We start from the raw sequence: 19,635 nt of genomic DNA, 5'->3' as shown, positions 1-19,635 counted from the left end.
TGTGTGTCTGCTCTTCACTTCATTCCCTAGGTCCTAAGGTTGGTAGCTGCTTCCTGCGTTTGCTACCTCTGTGTTATCTTTTAACTGTTTCAGCACCTGGTTAAAAACTTTACATTGGTTAAAAATTCTATATATTCTCCTTATTCAAATAACTAGTGTGGTTTCTTTCCTCCATTTCGCTAATTATCTTTTTAATTCTAATCTGCTGTTAAATTTATCTGTTATTTAAAAAATAGCTTTATTGAGGTATAATTGAATAACAAACATCACATAATTAAAATTACAATTTGAGGAGAATTGTGGTGAAAACATTACCACAATAAACATAATGAACATATCCATCTGTTTTAGTTGCCCAGCTGCTATAACAGATAACATAAAATGGGTTGGGTTAAACAATGCGAATTTATTGGCTTACAATTTTGGGGCTAGGAGTCCAAAATCAAGGCATCAGCAAGGCAATGCTTTCTCCCTGAAGACTGCAGCATTCTGGGGCTGGCTGCCATCGATCCTTGGTCCTTGGCTTGTCTGTCACACGGTAATGCATATTGTGGCATCTTCTCCTTTCTCTTCCTGGTTCTGTGACACTGACTTCTGGATGCTCCCTATGGTTTCTCTCTGAGTTTCACTCTGCTTATAAAGGACTCCAGTAATCCAGATTAAAACTCAACCTGATTCAGTTGGTCAAACCTTACCTGAAGTAACATCTTAAGGAGATCTTATTTATACTGAGTTGCACACCCACCAAAATGTGGATCAAGAGCAAGGACATGTCCAAACTGGGGTATACAATTCAATCCACCACACCATCACCCTCAAAATAATCCTCATGTTCTTCAATAATCTACAGGCATCTTAATTTCAATTATTGCATTTTTTCACTTCTAAAATGCTATTTGATTCCTTTTCAAAACTATGTCTTTTTTAAATACCTTCCAAATTTCTGCCAAAATTTTCAATTTTTTCTTTCATCTCTTTGAACGTGGTAAGCACAGTTTTTAAAAGCCTGAGTCTACCAATACTTAGAGTCCCTTTGAGTGTTTATTTCTGTTTTTTGTTTGTTTGCATGATTATCTGTGATTTTATACTTGAATTGAAAAAGTATGCGCAGAAATATTTTCAGGTCTTGGATGACATTTTTCTCCAGAGAGAATTTTGTTTGCTTTTACCAGTCACCCAAGAGTACTAACAATCTAAGATCACTTTAATCCAGTATCAACTAATGAGATTTGCTGGGCCACCACTATGTATAGAAGCTAGTGAAATCTAAGCTGGGGGGATCAAGGAGAATACTAGTTACTTCTGGTTTACCCTTACTCCCCATGTGCAGTGCTTTGAAGTTCCAAACCAAAACTCTTAAGAGATCTCCTGGGGCTGCATCCATGGTGAGTCTTGAACTCCAACTTTCATCACCCTAACTCTGAGAAGCTGTCAATAGCTAAGATAATCTTCTAGCCTCTTCTTCAGGATCAGCAAATACCTTCAGGGCAAAGTTGTTCCAAACACTGGGCTTATTTCTCTGGATTGGATAGGTTATTCATCACTACCTTATTGGCTCTCCAATGCTTTCAAACAAATATTTTCTTACTTTGTCCAGCTTTTCTTCCTGGTCACTCTAGTCAACCTGATCACCAGTGCTCCATAAAAGTCATTTCCTGGGTAGGTTACAAGTGGCCTGAATCTTGCCAAACATAATCGTCAGTTTTCTGTCTCTGTAATGGTTTGGAGGTTTTATGGACCCTAGAAAATCACGCTCTTAAAGCTAATCCATTCCTGTGGGTGTAAGTTTTTTGTGGATGGGACCTTTTGATTAGGTTATGTAACTGAGGCATGCCCGAGGTGGGTCTTAGTCCTTTTACTTGTGTCCTTTATAAGAGGATGAAATTCAGAGAAAAGACACAGAGATAAAAAGACAAGGAAGCTGAGAAAGAAAGCCAGCCACAGATGGAGCAGCCAGAAGCTGAAAGCAAAGAAATCTGGGAGAGAAAGGAGAGATCAGCAGATGTGCCATGTGCCTTGCCATGTGACACAGGAGTCCAAGACCACCAGTGGCCGGTCTTCAGGGAGAAAGCATTGCTTGTTGATTCCTTGATTTGGACATTTTCATGGCCTCAGAACTGTAAGCTTGTAAGTTAATAAATCCACATTGTAAAAGCCAACCTAGTTCTGTTATATTGCGTTTTAGCAACTTTAGCTAACTAAAACAGTCTCCTTTGTTTGAACAGACAGCAGCATATGACACAGTTCATTACTTGTCCTTCTTTAATATTTTCTGTACTTTACTTCCAGGACTCAAAACTATGCTGATTTTATTGCTGTCCCACTTGCTGCTGCTATTCAGTTTTCTTTGTGGTCTCCTCCTTTTACTCTGAACCTCTAGTGACTTGGCCTTCATCTTTGTCCTTCTTCTCTGTCTATTCCTGTTCCATGGCTTTAAATTCTACCTTCAAGCTATATTGATGCTTCTCTAATTTACATATCTACCCTGAACCTCTGCTTTAATTTCCAGACTCATTAGCCAACAGATTACTAGATATGTTCACCTGGCTAGGTCTTTCAAACTCAACATGCCCTAAATAGAACTCACTCTTGATATATCACTACAAACCTTACCATCTCAGTGAGTGACACCATTATTCACTTAGTTATCCCAGGGGTTCTCAGCTGGGGGCAATTCTGCCCCCCAAGGGACATTTGGGAACATTTGGTTGTTAAACTTGATGGTTGTTACTGACATATAGTGGGTAGAGGCCAAGATGCAAAGCACAGCCTCCCATGACACAGAATTATGTGACCACAGGTGTTAGGGGTGCTGAGGCTGAGAAACCCTGAGTTACACAAACCAAACCTAGGAGTTTTCTCCAATTCCTTTTTCTCTCATTCCCTTCATTTAATCAGTGGCAAGTCCTAAAGGCTTCATCTCTAATATTTCTGAGTATTTTTTCACATAAATAGGCCAGTCATCTTTAGCCTGGATTACTAAAGAGTCTACTAAAAGGTCTTCCTGCTTCTGATCCTTGCCTCCCTTATGTACAATTGCCACAGGGAGCCAGAATAATCCTTTTAAAAAAACTTCTCACATCACTCCTCTGCTTCAAACCTCCAAGAGATTACCCATATACTTTCTAATCCCTGCCTACTTCTTCAATACCAGTGACCATTCTCTTCCTGCCCACTAAACTTCAGTTACATTACCCCTTGTGCTGTTCTTTGAACGCACTAAGCTCTTCTGCCTCAGATCCTTTGTATTTGCAATTTCTTCTGTCAGAAGTACTCCTACCTCAAATATTCACATTGCTGCCCCCTTCTCATTAATAAGCACTTTTGCTCAAATATCACTGGGGCCTTTCCTAACCTTCATCTTTAAAAGAGCCCTCCCCTTCCCACTTTCTGTCCTTCACCCTGCTTTATTTCCATCACAGCATTTATCACTATTTATTACTTGTTTACTGTCTCTAAATAACAATAAATAACTATAAGCTCCAGAAAGGTAGAAACTTTGCCTATTTTGTTCACTTCCATATTCCCAATACCTACAATGGCACTTATATTTTATATTGACATTTGGCAAAGGTATGCATGAAAACATTTCTGGCTCCAAAGCCCATGTTCTCATAATGCAGCATTTTTGCATTAATATCTAAGTAGCTTATCAGATACTATTACTGAAAGCTTACTAGGAGTAGGCACTTAGCTACGGATATTTTAAGTATGATCTCAAAGATCTCTACCAAAGGGTCCACAAGATCTTTGTGTCACAACCTAATAGTCCCAAGTATATTGCTGGACAAGTACAACAATGACCTATCATCCAAGGGCTGCTGTAAAATAGGTCAGGGGAGACTAGAGGTCATAGCAAAGTGGCAGAATCGTTCTTTCTCTTCATCCAGTTATCCTGGGGATAAAGGAGGCAATTTCTAATTAAAGCACCAAGGGAAAGGGTAACAATTCAGCAGATTCTTACTTCATTTGTATACATGGTCCCTGATACAAACAAACAAAGATTCTCATGATCTTTTAAGGCCTTGCTTTATTGGTTTCACTGTTGAAATCTGCAAGAGTGGTGCTCTGATAGCATTACTACAACAGGCAGCTGTTGTTGATGACATGGAGCAAAGGCTGGGCCTCTATGGGGGAGTGAGCAGAAAAATCAGGGGCTTTTACTTCTAATTAGCTATGTGAACAAGGACAAATTACTTATACTCAGAACTTCAATGACATTAATTGCAAAATGGGCATAATTCTTCCTACCATTCTGAGCCACTAGGAGGATTTAATGAGGTAACAATCTCTAGCAAAAGCCTGACAGAACTATTGAACAAACGCTAGTGCCACTACTTCTCCACTATAAGTATGGAACTTTTGCTTGGTCTCTCCAAATACACATGATGAATAAAAGATGCACACTTTTTTGAAAACTCTGCTTCAATTAGGTAATACCTTTAGCTTCTTTAGTTCAAGTTGGTGATGTTGCAAAGAATGTTCACATTCACTCCTACTTTCTTTAAGATCTGCATTTTCTTGTTCCAGCTCTCTCTGCAAATTGGGAGGAATATAAACACACATATATAAAAAAATCCTAAATACTATATTTCCTTGGGTACAGTTCTAGCTGTTTAACTTTGTAATTTTGAAAATGACACCCCCCCTCCAGGGGTGGGAAATGAAAATGGGAGTGGAAGTGAGACAGAGAGAACCACTTGAAAAACTCATCAAGGAGAAATAAGGCACATGATTTTCAAGACCATTGAATATGGGGAGGGGACCATGGAAAGGAAGAAGCAATTAGGGAGGAAAAATAAAACTTTTAGAAAGACAAAAGGAAGAAGAAAGGAATGGTCAGAAAGAACCAGGAAGTCCTTCTGAAGCCTTTTTAGATCCAGTCTCATGAGCAGGTATCTTGTTGGAAAGATAAAAACTGCTTCATAATGTCCTCTAGTTCAAAGAAGGGGCTGTTCATGTTTGTATCAAACTACTTGGCAGACCTAGTGCTATACATAAACTTGGTGCTACTGTTTGATCTCATTCCTGTTTGACTCACCATCTCATGCGCCATAGCTGTCTTGTCAGCCTCCCTAGCTCTTTCTAGGGCAGTAATCTGGGACTCCAGTGAGTGGACGCGCTGTCTGCACTGCTGCTCCAGAGCAAGGACCTGCTGCTGTGCCTGGCTACTCTCTCTGTTTGCACTGGACTGCAGGGATTCCAGAGGACAGTTATTCCTGGTGACAGTGATTTTTTGGGTTGGGGATGGGGGTGGGAGGTGGGGGTATATTCCGGCCCTAGGTGACCCAAAGATGGGTGTCCAATAGAAAAATTCTCCTTCCTGAACTTCTCCTTGCTGAGAGTTACCAAGGTCCCCAACTGCAGGCTTGGCCTACTGCTTCTGGACCCTGGCCTGCCCAGGAGGTAAGTCTGGGACTGACCTTGGTGCCACACTCTCCAACCACAGGGTGCATGTCCAAAACCAGTCCGAAGCCACAGCCCTTCTTCATCCTACTCATTGTTGCCCTCATTGACTAAGGCTCTTCCCTGGGAAGGCAGTGTAATACAGCAGTTAAGAACAAGAGCTTTAACATAAGGAAGAGGTGGGTTCTGCCATTTACTAGTTATGAGACCATGGGCTAGTGACCCAATCTTTTTGATTCTACTACCTCTACAGATGAGGAAAATAGCATTTACCTCTTAGGTCTGCTGCAAGGATAAAATGAGAACATGTGTAAAGCATTTAGCATAGTGTCTGGAACATGGTAAACATGCAATAAATGTTAGCTGTTTTTATTTCTCTAGTTTCTAACTCAACACATCCATCCAGGGCATGATGACTGGCCAAGTCTTTCCCATCCTCTCCCCAGGGTCTGTATCTGTTCCCTAAACCTCTGGTTACAAGCTAGGGTTTGACTCCCAGTAGAAGTAACAACCTAACAGCTGTTAGAATTGGGATAGATTCTTAGGCCAGATGACAGGTGGGAATTAGCATGTCATTCCACCTCTTTGGGTAAATCAGACCCTCCAACAGGTCCTGACTTCCTCTACCTACTGCTGCCCACCTGCTCACATACACCACAAAACAGTATCTAAGGTTAGGTCCAAATGCTATTTCAGAAGTTGGGAGTGAGTATGGGGCATCTCAAAGGCATAAAGGGAAAAATAACAAGGGCCTAGAATACAGCTGCTACAATAACCACTTACAAGCTCCTGAATCTGAGCTTCCTGGGCAGCTATGACTTCACTGCTCTGCTTTAACTTCTCCTCAGAAGCCTGCAGGGTCTGTTCCAGCTCTTTCACCTGAAGAGAAAAGAGAAGAAGTATTCCTGCTCAAAATAAGCTGAAGAGTAGCAACAAATGGCTTAAAAAATCAAATCAATTTAAATTATAAAACAGGTACACTACATCGAAGATACCCAAATGTCTAAAATTGTAAAACATAGCATTCAATTGAAAAACATAGTATTTTCTTCCAGTCCTTTTTTAATGAACTTTTTTTACAGCTTTGTATAGAATTTTAGTAAAACTTTATATAATTTTATAGTCTTTCCTTACCCAACTTCTGTGTTTCCATGTAGTTTTCAAAGCTTAATTTTTATGGTTATGGGTTATTTCCTCAAAGGATAGTTCATAATTTACTGAACCTACTGTGCTGACACTTAGGTATTTTTTTCGCATTTTTCATTAGAATAACATAGGCGTTAACATCTTCATGCAGATTTTTTTTTTAACCTGGTTGGATCAATTTCTTAGAGGATAGATTCCCAGAAGTGGGATTACTAGGTCAAACAGTATAACCATCATTATGGCTCACAATACAAAGTTAGGTTTTACTCATTCTGCAAATATTGACCAAGTCTGACTATATAGCTTTCTTCTGCATCAGCGATGAAGCTAGAGCAGTAAACTGGGCAGACATACCCCTGCCTCAAGGATCACTGGCCAGTAGTGAGCTAGATTTGATAAGTTTGTCACTGAACAGTAGTGAGCTAGATTTGACAAGTTTGTAGCATTTTTATCTGACTCAAGCTATCTTTGCTAATTTCTCATATAAAGTCCTCTTGCTTTTGGACACTGGGGACCTTTATTATTAAAACATGATCAAAGGAAAAGCTGCAGCTTAGTGAAGGAAAGGTAGATACCCAATTAGAGAAATATACTTCAAATTCTCACGGTTCCTCACATACATTCACACAGAAGATTTAACAAAAATAACCCCACGAGAAGGGTGTTACTGTTTCTATAAAGGAGAGTAGGAATGTTGCTTGTTCACAATCACAAATTTCATTAATGATAAAGTAAGGACTAAAACCCAGCCTTTTAACTCCTGGGTTCAGAAAAATATCCACCAGTGTCCCAATTCAGAAACAGAGTTTAAGAAAGATTAGGATTCTCAAAAGGTTAAGCATAGAGTTATCATATGACCCAGAAATTCCCTTCCAAGAGAAATGAAAATAAATGTCCAAGTGGAAACTTGTACACAAATGTCCATAGCAGTGTTATTCAGAATAGTAAAAAAAAATAGAAACAACCCAAATGTATATCGAGTGATGAATGTCTAAATAAAATGTGGTATCTCTACACAATGGAATATTATTCAGCCATAAAAAACAATAAAATATGGATATATGCTATAACATGGATAAACCTTGAAAACATTATGCTAAGTGAAAGAAGCCAGTCACAAAAGGCCACACATTGTAAGATTCCATTTATATGAAATGTCTAGAATAGATAAACCCACAGTCAAGGAAAGTAGATTAGTGGTTGCCTAGGGCTGGGGTTGGGGGAGATTGGAGGTAAATGGGGACTGACTGCTAAGAGATATGGGGCTTCTTTCTGGGGTGAGGGAAAATATTCTAAAATTGATTGTGGTGATGGCTACACAACTTTGTGAATATAAAAAAGTCGCTGAATTGTACACTTTAAATGGGTGAATTGTATGATATGTGAATTATATCTCAATAAAGCTATTATACATGTAAAAGAAAGATTCAGAACATCTTTTACGGAGATGCACCCCTCATAAAGTTCTGTTACCAAAGTGTCTGATTCCTGTCAAGACAGCAAGTTAGCCTGGGCTACTGGCTCCCTCTCACAAAATCAACCCTGAAGTAATGACAGAAGCAAAATGACAACATGAATTTCAGAAATAAACAACAATGAAAATTCATGAGACACCCACAGTGTGTGAGAGACGGAGGGCTGTAGTCTACAGTGGAGGACAGTCAGACACAGTAGCAAGAGAGTGAACTGGAGGAAAGCTTTGAACTCTGCTCTTGTTTCTCCTCAGCTTGCCCTGGGAGAATCATTCTCTGCCTCCTCACCACAGCAATCAACAGGCAACATCCCAGGCCATCTCAAAGTACAGTGTCTGTGGGGTAATTTGGGTCAAGTTGATTGAAATAGGGTGGGACAGACAAGCCATGCTGGGATAGCCTTCCTCCATACTGTTCCCTTTCAAACATGGGGTTTGATGGCTTACAATGTAGGAAACTACCTCCTCCCAGTGTTCCAAATACTCCTTAGGATGAAATCCCAACCAAATAAGTTGCCTGGTGGAGTGGAAGTAAATTTGAATGATCCTACAGAGCTTTTTTGGCTCCCAGGACTCTTTACCCTGCACTTGTCTCTCATTTCATAAACTCACCTTGACTGACAAAGACTAGGGTCTGGTATTGACCCTTTCCCAGTTTATACTATCAGACAGGATAGTTGAGACATTCAGAGAACATGAACTCATAGGCCAAAATAATCAGAGGACAATTACCATAAGAGATAGCAAATGGAACAATGCATACCATCTTAAACAGAATTACTAGAACAGAGAGAACAAATTTTAAATAAACAGACATGATAAATATTCTTAAGGAGATAAGGGAAAATATTAGTAATATGAAACACAAAAAATAAAAATCAAGTGGAAATATTAGATGTTAATATTTAAATTAAGCTAAAACAAAGAACACAAAAGATGGGACTAATGGAATGAAATAAATAGAATGAAAACTAGTGAAAAACAAATTTGTGAGCTGGAAAATCAGACTGAGATACTGTCCCAAGAAAGCAGCAGGAAAAGATAAAGAGAAGAAACAGAGAAGCAAAGTCAAGAAATTTAGAAGACAGAAGTAGAAGTACGAAATTCTAGATCAGGATTTCTCCACCTCGGCACTACTGACATTTGGGGCCATATAATTCTTTGTTGGGCAGGGAAATCCTGTACGTTATAGGATGTTCAGCAGCATCCCGGACCTCAACCCACTAGATGCCAGTAGCTTTCCTCCAGTGGTGACAACCAAAAACGTCTCCAGACATTTCCAAATGTCCCCTGGGGAGCAAAATTGCTCCTGGTTGGCAACCACTGATTTAGACAACAGAAATCTCATAAGGAGAGAACAACAGAAGTGGAGAGGAAGAAATATTTGAAGATATATATGGAGATAAATTTCCCAAAGTTAAAGAAAAGTGAAAACATCAGAAGAAAAAGGCTCAATTCCCAAAAAGAAAGGCGTAGGAAAACACACTGCTAAACACTTTACAGTGAAATGTAATAATTTACAAGCAAAGGTTTCAGAGAGAGAGAGAGATCACCTACAAAGGAATAAATAATTAACTGATCTCAGACTTATCATTAGTAATACTAGGTGCAAGAAGGAAGAAATAAAATACTACTGAAAGAAAAAAAAAAAAGAAACATAAAACTTAATATTCATCTAATCCTTAGGCACACAAGATTGTAGAAGGCTGCCCACAAAGTCCCAAAGTAAAAACACTTTCGATCAAGTATTTAAATCATAAGGAAAACAAATCCAGGAGATGAAAAAGATATGGGAAGTGAGGCTAATCAAATATCTCGATACAAGTTATTCTTGTACCAAAAAAAAAGGAAAAGAGGAAATAAAGAAATTTTTAAAATGAGCACATACAGAGTAACACCTCAGAACTGAAATTCTAGGCAATGACTGGAGAGAAATCAAAGGTGCATAAGAATGTGTTAAAGTTACTTGCCTCTTTAGAAAGAAGATAAAGATTTTAAAGGTTTAAGAAATCCATAGTGGCAAATCAACATGAGTATACATTTCGTGTTAATGGCAACTACCATAAAAATAAAGTAGAAAGCATAGTTTTTAAAGTAGAAGAAGAAAACTCTATCCAACATAAAGCAGGAAAGGAAGAGGAAAAAAAAGGAACAAATAGTATAGTATACTAAATAGAAAATTTGAAATAAAAAATATTAGAAAGAAGTCCTAATATAACAGTAAGATACCACCAACACAAACTCTAAAGTTTCTAGGAACTAATTTAACAAAGAAGATTAGACCTCTAGGGGGAACAATGCAAAACTCTAATAAAGGACGCAGAAAATAATCTGAACAAATGAAATTTATTTATATTCTTACAGGGAATGGCTTTAACACCATAAAAATGACAGTTCATCCCAACTGGTCTATAAATTTAATGCAATCCCAATAAAAATTCAGGTAGAATTTTTTAGGAACTCAAAAATCTTTAAAATTTAAGTGGAAGAAAAAAGGTCCACAAAAAGTTAAGTCAGCCAACCTTGAAAGAGAAGGAAAATTTGTCCTATCAGATACTGAGATACAGTACTGACAAAGCTATTGTAGTAAAAACATTGTGGTGTTGGCACAAGATCAGATACATAGACCAATGTAATAAGACCAATGTAATATAATAGAGAATACAGAGACAAATTCATGTACATATGGAACCTTAATATTTGATAAAAGTTGGCATGAGAAATCAATGTGGAAAAGATCAATTGTTTAGGAGATGGTATGGAGAAATATGGAGAAAAATAAAGCTGGATCCCTACCTATTATCACACACAAAGATGGTCCGTAATGGAGTAAAGACCTATAATGTTAAGGATAAAATTATGAAGTTAATAGAAAAAACGCAGGAGAAAATCTCTGTGACTTAGATGCAGGAAAGAATTTGTTAAATGGAAATCCAAAGCACACAGCAAAAACAGATAAATCCAATTACATCAACATACAGAATTTCTGTTTAACAAAGCATGGACAAAGTTAACAGACTGTTTCAGGTCTGAAACTGACCAGGGATTAGGAACTAGAATACACAAGAAATCCTACAAGAAAAGACCGAAATCCTCAAAGAAAATCAAGCAAAAGATATGAACAGATAATTCCAAAAGTAGAAACCCAAAGCCTAACAAGTATATGAGGAGAGGGACAAACTCATTAATAACCAGAGCAATGTGAATTAAAACAATGAAATATCACTTCGTGCTCACAAACTGGCAAAAAATTAGCAGGCTGGGAAATGCCAACGCTGGAAAAGGCAGAGATGCACATATAGAAATCCTCAGGCATGGGAGAAAAGCCAGGTGCAGCCATTTTGCGAACAGTTTTACACTACTTAGTCACATTATGTTATACCATAACATAATTCTCTATCAACCTTAAAGGGACAGGAACGAGGATATCTGCTGCAGTGTAATCTGGGATGGCAGGAAGAAGGCAATTGGAATGTCTATCATTCAGTATATAATTACACAGTAGAGTAAATAAGTACAATGAAGTGGATACAGATAGCAGACTATGGTGGTTTGGAACTGTATGCACCCTGGAAAAAACATATTCTTAAAGTTAATCCATTCCTGTGGGTGTGAACCCATTGTATATAGGACCATTTGATGAAGTTACTTCAGTTAAGGTGTAGGCCACCTCAATCAGAATGGGTGTTAATCCTATTACTGGAGTCCTTTATAAAAAAATGAAATCCAGAAAAAGTGAGAAAGCCACAGTCAGAGCAGCCAGAAGCTGAAATCAACAGAACCTGGAAGAGAAAGGAGAAACCAAGAGATGTGCCAAGTGCCTTGCCATGTGACAAACTAAGGACCAAGGATTGCCAGCAGCCAGCCCCAGAACATCAGTCTTAGGAAAGAAAGCATTGCCTTGATGACTCCTTGATTTGGACTTTCTTTAAGCCTCAAAACTGTAAGCTAATAAATTCCCATTAAATTGACCCATTTTGTGGTATTTACTTGAGGAGCCTAGGAAACTAAAATACAAACGGGGCAGTTGAAATAACAGAGAAGATGTCAATGCCTGGCTGCTTCTGGCTACCAATAGTTGCATAGCCAAATCATTTACATAAATTAAAAAATACATGCACACATGAGACATGCTACTACATGGACGAACCTTGAAAACATCATGTTAAGTGAAATATGCCAGACACAAAAAGACAAATATTGTGATTCCACTTATATGAAATATCTAGAATAAACAAATTTATGGAGACAGATAGTAGATCAGAGGTTCCAAGGGGCTGGGGATGGGGGAGAATGGGATTGCTTAACGGATGCAGAGTTTCTGTTCTGGGTAACGAAAAGTTTTGGTGACAGATGGTGGTGATGGTAGCACAACACTGTAAATGTAATAACCAATGCCATGGAACTGTACACTTAAAAATAGTTTAAATGGTAAATAAAATAAAGAAAAAACCCCACAAGCAAACAAACAGTGCCACCCCTTTTAAGATGACCAACAGTAAAAGAATCTACATTAACCGTATTAAAATGGTTTCCTACGGTAGGGAAGGAATGGGGGTAAAAGGGAATAGATAAACAAGAGAAGAGCTTTGTGTGGAACAATGATGATAATGTGAGAATGAAAAAAATTACTAGCTCAATTCTCTATCCCTAAGATCCAAAAAATAGTCCCTCCAAAAGAAGAAACTCTGCTCCAAGAAGATTCTTAGTTACAACTGTGCCATCCAATCAGGATACCACCCCCACGCAGGAAACAGTGGGATGAGGTCAGTACCCGAGTCTCCAGGATGTCAATGGCCATGGCCTGGCTCCTTCTGTCTGCCATTAGTTGCTGTTTGGTATCCTCCAAATTCTGCTCAGCAACTGTTTTCTGTAAGTTAAAGGAAGAGTAAAAGAAAATAGTCATTTCTCCATTAATAAATAAATATTTATGTAAGTAAATATTTACATCTACAACATACCATATGAATTGTGCTAGGCACAAGAGATACAATTTTTAATTTTGAATAACAGCTTCTTGAGAAATAATTCACACACCATAAAGTACACATGGATAAATCTGACACAGTTCCTTGACCTTGAGCTGGAGCAATACTGGCACATGAAAATTATATAATAGATTGCAATAAGTGCCCTAAATGATGGAACAAGAGTAGAAGGTACTCATTTCCTCAGGGTAAGTGGGAGGCTTCATAATTCACAGATGGCCGGGAAGCAATTTAACTAATGGAATCGAGACATGAAAGATCCTGATACATTCAGAGAACTACAACTGGTTCAAAGACAGAGATTGTAGGTTTTTATAAGAAATGAGACTAGAAAATTAGGCAAAGGGCCAGATCATGGGAAGCTTTTTATGCAGTATAAAAGAGTGTACTTTATTCTGTAGGCAATAATTTTCAAAATGTGGTATTCCAAATACCAGCATTAGACTTGCTGGGGGGGCTTGTTAAACTCGAGGCCTCATTCTAGGCCTATTGAAATGAGAATTTCTGGGGGTAGGGCCGGAGATATATACTTTAAACAAACTCCTCAAGTAATTCTTATGCACACTAAACTTTGAGAACCACTGTTATAATAATGATGGAAATATGATTATAATATTAATAGCTTACATATATTCAGACTCTACTATGTTCCAAGCATCACTCTAAATACTTCACATATTGTAAATTGCTTAATCCTAACACAATTCTATGAGTTGCACAGTATAATTAACCCTATTTTACAGATGAGGAAATCAACACAAGGAGATTACTTGCTTTTAGTCACAAGCTAGTAAGTAGAAGAGGCAAGATACAAATTTAGGTAATCTGGTTCTAGAAATTAGTTAACACCCTCACCCCATGTTGTAATCACTGTTGACTATAGGGAGTTAGTTGTGGAAAATGTTTTAAAAGGAAGTGATATGGTCATATATGTTGATGAGGAAGATCAGTTTGGCAGTGAGTGTGGAAGACTCTAAGAGGATGAAGGAAGAAAGAATGCTGCTCCATAGGCCACTCTAGAGACTAGGCTGGAGTCTTCTAATACAGAACAGGGTAGGGTTGTTAGAAATTCTGAAGTACAACAGTCATGGGGGATGGAGATAGATAATTAAAGCTGACTGAAGACAGAAAGTGAGAGTCTAGGATGAAACTCAAGGTCTTGGCTGAGTCATCTTCTTCATGATAAGGCCATTCATTGAGATACAAAGAGAAGGAGGAGCAGAATGTGGGCAGACAACAAGCTCAGACCTGATGAGAAAGTAAGTTCATTTGCACCACTGGCCAAGAGGCTAATCAACCTAACAGTACCCCTCAGCCAAGAAAACAGTACCACCCAAGGCAATTCTTGCTAAAGATAAAGGTTGGTAGCTATTCTCTCTGGCCAGTGGAGAGTGCAAAAGAGGGAAGGGGGGTACTGCAGGAAGACAAGACAGCCCATGTAGTGTAAATCACTGGGTGTAGTTTAATGGTAATCAGGATGCTATCTGTTCAGACATATCTCTGTACAAAACTCCCCTTTTCCTTGAGGAAACTTGTGAGCAGTAGGTCCCCCCACCTCTGCCACTTGTGAATTGTACTTCAAAAAACATGAGGTATTTTTGCTGTTAGCAGGACAATCCAAAGTTGGAGATAGCTTTCCCCTCAGCAAGTTGTTCTTTGACCCTCCAGCTCGAAAATTCTAGAATTTTATGAACCACAAGTGTCACCACTGCCTTTCCAATACTAGTCAGCATAAAAAAAGATAAAATGACCTCTTTCAGGAGTTCTTGTACATGTTCTTCCCCTGAAAAGTTTTGTTCTAGTCTCTTCTCCAAGGATGTGACCTTCTCCTGCAAATGTGTGATGAGTTTTTCTTTCTCTTGAGCTACAGTAGTGACCTGCAGGTAAAAGCAGAGGAGATCACATTATACTACAAGCAAGCCCTCTCTCTCTCTCCCTTTCTGTTACCTTGACCATCATGCTTTCCTGAAATTTTGTTCCCTGTTGCATCTGAGAAGAATATACAGTCAGAAAACCCTTCCATAAAAATGGGACACAGAAGATGCAAGATCAGAACCCAGCAATATGCATGGATCCAGTTCAGACCTAGTGCAATAAGAGTCAAATGCTCTCTATCAAATTTAAACAAAAGACAATATGGGAAGGAAAAATGCCATCACCTCTCTGGAATCTAGCCAGGACCCTGAGAAGATGGTCGTCCACTTTAAAATAACCAGCCTGTAATGTCATGATCTACTAGCTAAAGGAATGTCTCTCTTCTCATTCTCATCAAGCATATGATTAATCTTTTTTTTTTATTTTAAAATTTTTTATTTATTGAGATTGTTCACATACTATACAATTATCCAAAGATCCAAAGTGTACAATCAATTGCCCCCGGTACCATCATACAGCTGTGCATCTATCACAATTAATTTTTTTCCATTTTTAGAACATTTTCATTACTCCAGGAAAGAAATACAAACAAAAAAAAAAAGGAAACTCAAATCCTCCCATACCCCCAACTACCCCCCCCACTGATGACTCATGGTATTGGCATTGTACATTTGTTACTGTTGATGAAAGAACGTTAAAATACTGCTAACTGTAGTTACTTAGCAATAGGTATTTTTTTTCCCTATATGTCCCCCCTATTATTTTTTTTAAAGTTTCAGAATAGTATTTAATTTTCAGATATTTATAGTCATCTTATTTGATATCACAAAATAGTGGCCATGTTATAAATTTTACAGATGAGGATACTGTTGCACTATTCTCACCGTACATAGGTTGCAGAATAAATCTGAATACAGATCAATACTTCCCCTTCTTCCTCCTTTGCATATTTACAAACATGCCTACACATAACCCTTGCTATTCAAATTATTTTTATCTGAACCAAGGAACTAAATGCATTGAGATAATTTTGTTTTGTTTATAGGAATTCTCACTGTAAACTATACAAGCTTAGGGATCAGAGAGTAAATAGATTTTTTTTATCTTCTGAACTCAGAAGCTAAAATGGTTCAGTATTTTCCATTAACTATGCAATAAATAGCAAATCTTGGGTCCACAATTAATGTTCTTTTGTTTCAGTGTATGAAATAGAAGTTATTAATTGCCACTTAAATTTAGTGGTTCAATGACTACAATAACAGATGTCTCTCCATATATAAATAGACATTTTCACCAACACTGCTCCCTATATGCTTTTGCTCTATATATCCCATGCCTATCTCCAGACAATGGCATCTAATCTATACCAACCAATAAAACATAATTGAGAATACCCATTTTTCAATGCTCTCAAAAAGTGTAAGAGTATTCCTTTGGATTTTCAAAAGAAGTCTATATTTTCAGACCTAAATGTAATAGTTTTAAATTATTCTTAGTCTAATTCCTGTTTTATCAATTAGGAAAATAAGAGTCATCTTACAAGTTAAGTGAGAGGACCACATTTACAATCATCAAGTCAGAAAAGCAAGGCAAGTATCTTCATCTTCTGACTTCTAGTGTTTCACAAAGAATGCCATACCATAAACCTGAGTTATCCATTTGAAATAGAGTGAAAGAAATGGTAGCATGGAATAGGATGTGATACCAAGTATGTTTTCTCCCTCATAATGTCACCATTCTGCAGTCTGTTTATTCCTCTCTGAAATATGGAATTAAAAATAATTTAATATAGGGTTGTGTCTTATAATGACTATGACGACAATAAAGCCAAACTTATACTCAATGGTCACTACATGGCTTAAAAAATGCATCTTCATCTAATATTATGGAACCTTTCTCCATATCGCTCTCTTCTTTTTGTTTCTCTGTTGGTAGAGCTCCCTTTAATATCCGAAGCAGGGCAGGTCTTTTATTAGCAAAATCTCTCAGCATTTGTTTGTCTGTGAAAAATTTAAGCTCTCCCTCAAATTTGAAGGAGAGCTTTGCTGGATAAAGAATTCTTGGTTGGCAATTTTTCTCTGTCAGAATTTTAAATATGTAGTGCCACTGCCTTCTCGCCTCCATGGTGGATGCTGAGTAGTCACTACTTACTCTTACGTTTTTTCCCTTGTATGTGGTGAATTGCTTTTCTCTTGCTGCTTTCAGAACTTGTTCCTTCTCTTCAGTATTTGACAGTCTGATCAGAATATGTCTCGGAGTGGGTTTATTTGGATTTATTCTATTTGGACTTTGCTGGGCATTTAAGCTTTGTGTATTTATGTTGTGTAGAAGGTTTGGGAGATTTTCCCAACAATTTCTTTGAATACTCTTTCTAGACCTTTATCTTTCTCTTCCCCTTCTGGGACACCAATGAGTCTTATATTTGGATGTTTTATATTATCTATCATATCCCTGAGGTCTATTTTGATTTTTTTCCCCATTCTTTCTTTTGTTCTTTCACTTTCCATTTTGTGGTTCTCCAGGTTGCTGATTCATTGTTCAGCTTCCTCTAGTCTTGTACTATGAGTATCCAGAATCTTTTTAATTTGGTTTAGTTTCTTTTATTTCCATAAGATTATCTATTTTTTTTATTTACTCTTGCAATTTCTTCTTTATGCTCTTCTTCATGTCCTTTATATCCTGTACCATGATCTCATTGTTTGTCTTTAGTTCTTTCATTAATTGCTCCAAGTACTGCGTCTCCTCTGATCTTCTGATTTGGGTGTTTGGGTTTGGGTTATCCATATCATCTGGTTTTTTCATATGCTTTAAAATTTTCTGTTGTTTTTGGCCTCTTGGCATTTGCTTAACTTGATAGGGTTCTTTTAGGATATGCATGCTAATTCAAAGACTTCTCTCTAAGTTGTCAGATCTACAGCTTGTTGGCGTACAGTTTCTCTAACTAACCAGCAGGTGACATCTGTGAGCCACCTATTCCCCTCAAGCCAGTTCTCCCCAACTTTGTCTTTGTGGTGTGTGGGGGTCTGATTCTTGTGGGGTCCAATTGGTGCACCAGTTTTGCATGTGTAGTTGGTGCTGTCTGCCCTGAATGTGGGGTGTGTGTCTGAGCAGTTAGGGAGTGAGGGTGGCTTTAACAATCAAACCTCCCAGGTGTTCCTGGAGATTTAAGGCTGTTCCAAGAGTCTAAACCTTCAGTTTAGTCTCGCCACAGACTGTCTCTGCGGCTGACCCACAAGTCCTTGGTATTGGCATATGATCCCTGGGATTTCCAAGTGGGTCCCTCTTCCAAGCCATGCCCTTCTAGGGCCTCTGCTGAGGGAAGGCTGTGCTATGTCACAAGTGTGCACCAACCCTCAAGGGAAGTTCTGGGCCATTGGGCCGTGTAGGGGCATTCCCAGCCTGCTGAAAGGATGGCTGAATGCGGAATGTTAATTTCCCCCTTTTCGCACTGCTCTGCCTTCCTAGCTCTGGGAAAATTAGCCGCGGGTGCGCGAAAGGCTATTGTCCATGCCAGATATTGTGGCATGTGCGCATGATGCTGGAAACACTTCCTGTTGCACTGGGTTTTTTGGCACAGCTCTGGGCTGTGGTGCCGGTGCTGGGCAGGAGCATTCCCAGCCCACTAGGAAGATGGCTGTAAAGAGCATGTTTTTTTTCCCCTTTTGGCTAACCTCTGCCTTCTTCGCTCCAAGACAATGAACAGCAGGTGCGCTAAAGGCTATCGTCCATGCCAGATACTGAGGAGTACTCACAGGCTGTGGAGATGCTGTTCCTGCCGTGCTTCCCTGTGTGGTTCTTGCTGCCATATCCGCAGCCGCTTTTGGGTTTTTAAAAAAGAACTAGTCCAGGGATAACCAAGGAAACCATGCCTAGACAACAGAAAATTAAAACCTACACTAAGAAAAACAAAGTTATGGCCCAGTCAAAGGAACAAACGTACACTTCAACTGAGATACAGGAATTTAAACAACTAATGCTAAATCAATTCAAAAAGTTTAGAGAAGATATTGCAAAAGAGATAGAGGCTGTAAAGGAAGCACTGGACATGTATACGGCAGAAATCAAAAGTTCAAAAAACCTACTAGTAGAATCTATGGAAATGAAAGGCACAACACAAGAGATGAAAGACACAATGGAAACATACAACAGCAGATCTCAAGAGGCAGAAGAAAACACTAAGGAACTGGAGAACAAAACACCTGAAAGCCTACACGCAAAGGAGCAGATGGAGAAAAGAATGAAAAAATGTGAACAACGTCTCCGGGAACTCAAGGATGAAACAAAGTACAATAATGTATGTATCATTGGTGTCCCAGAAGGAGAAGAGAAGGGAAAGGGGGCAGAAGCAATAATAGAGGAAATAATTAATGAATATTTCCCATCTCTTATGAAAGACATAAAATTACAGATCCAAGAAGCGCAGCGTACTCCAAACAGAAGAGATATGAATAGGCCTACGCCAAGACACTTAATAATCAGATTATCAAATGTCAAAGACAAAGAGAATCCTGAAAGCAGCAAGAGAAAAGCGATCCATTACATACAAAGGAAGCTTAATAAGACTATGTGCGGATCTCTCAGCAGAAACCATGGAGGCAAGAAGGAAGTGGTGTGATATATTTAAGATACTGAAAGAGAAAAACTGCCAACCAAGAATCCTATATCCAGCAAAGCTGTCCTTCAAATATGAGGGAGAGCTCAAAATATTTTCTGACAGACAGTGAGAGACTTTGTGAACAAGACACCTGC

General features: G+C 38.5%; 1 protein-coding gene across 5 annotated transcripts in view; it reads right to left on the bottom strand.

Annotated features, from left to right (window-relative positions):
- Nucleotides 1-19,635, bottom strand: part of GOLGA1 (golgin A1) — a 58,346-nt gene that overhangs the window by 13,133 nt on the left and 25,578 nt on the right. For 4 of the 5 annotated variants that reach the window (XM_037796918.1, XM_037796917.1, XM_037796916.1 and 1 more), the window contains 4 exons: nt 14,763-14,888; nt 12,798-12,893; nt 6,190-6,285; nt 4,441-4,536 (listed from right to left, as the gene is read on the bottom strand). In XM_037796918.1, coding sequence (XP_037652846.1) covers nt 4,441-4,536; nt 6,190-6,285; nt 12,798-12,893; nt 14,763-14,888 — 414 coding nt within the window. Of the gene's footprint in view, nt 1-4,440; nt 4,537-5,041; nt 5,192-6,189; nt 6,286-12,797; nt 12,894-14,762; nt 14,889-19,635 lie in introns of all 5 variants that reach the window. The other variant, XM_037796920.1, reaches the window with a different exon arrangement.

Source organism: Choloepus didactylus, chromosome 10 (genome assembly GCF_015220235.1).
Source record: "Choloepus didactylus isolate mChoDid1 chromosome 10, mChoDid1.pri, whole genome shotgun sequence".
Taxonomy (NCBI): domain Eukaryota; kingdom Metazoa; phylum Chordata; class Mammalia; order Pilosa; family Megalonychidae; genus Choloepus; species Choloepus didactylus.
The sequence above is the reverse complement of the archived record's forward strand: the minus strand, read 5'-3'. Positions and strand labels throughout refer to the sequence as shown.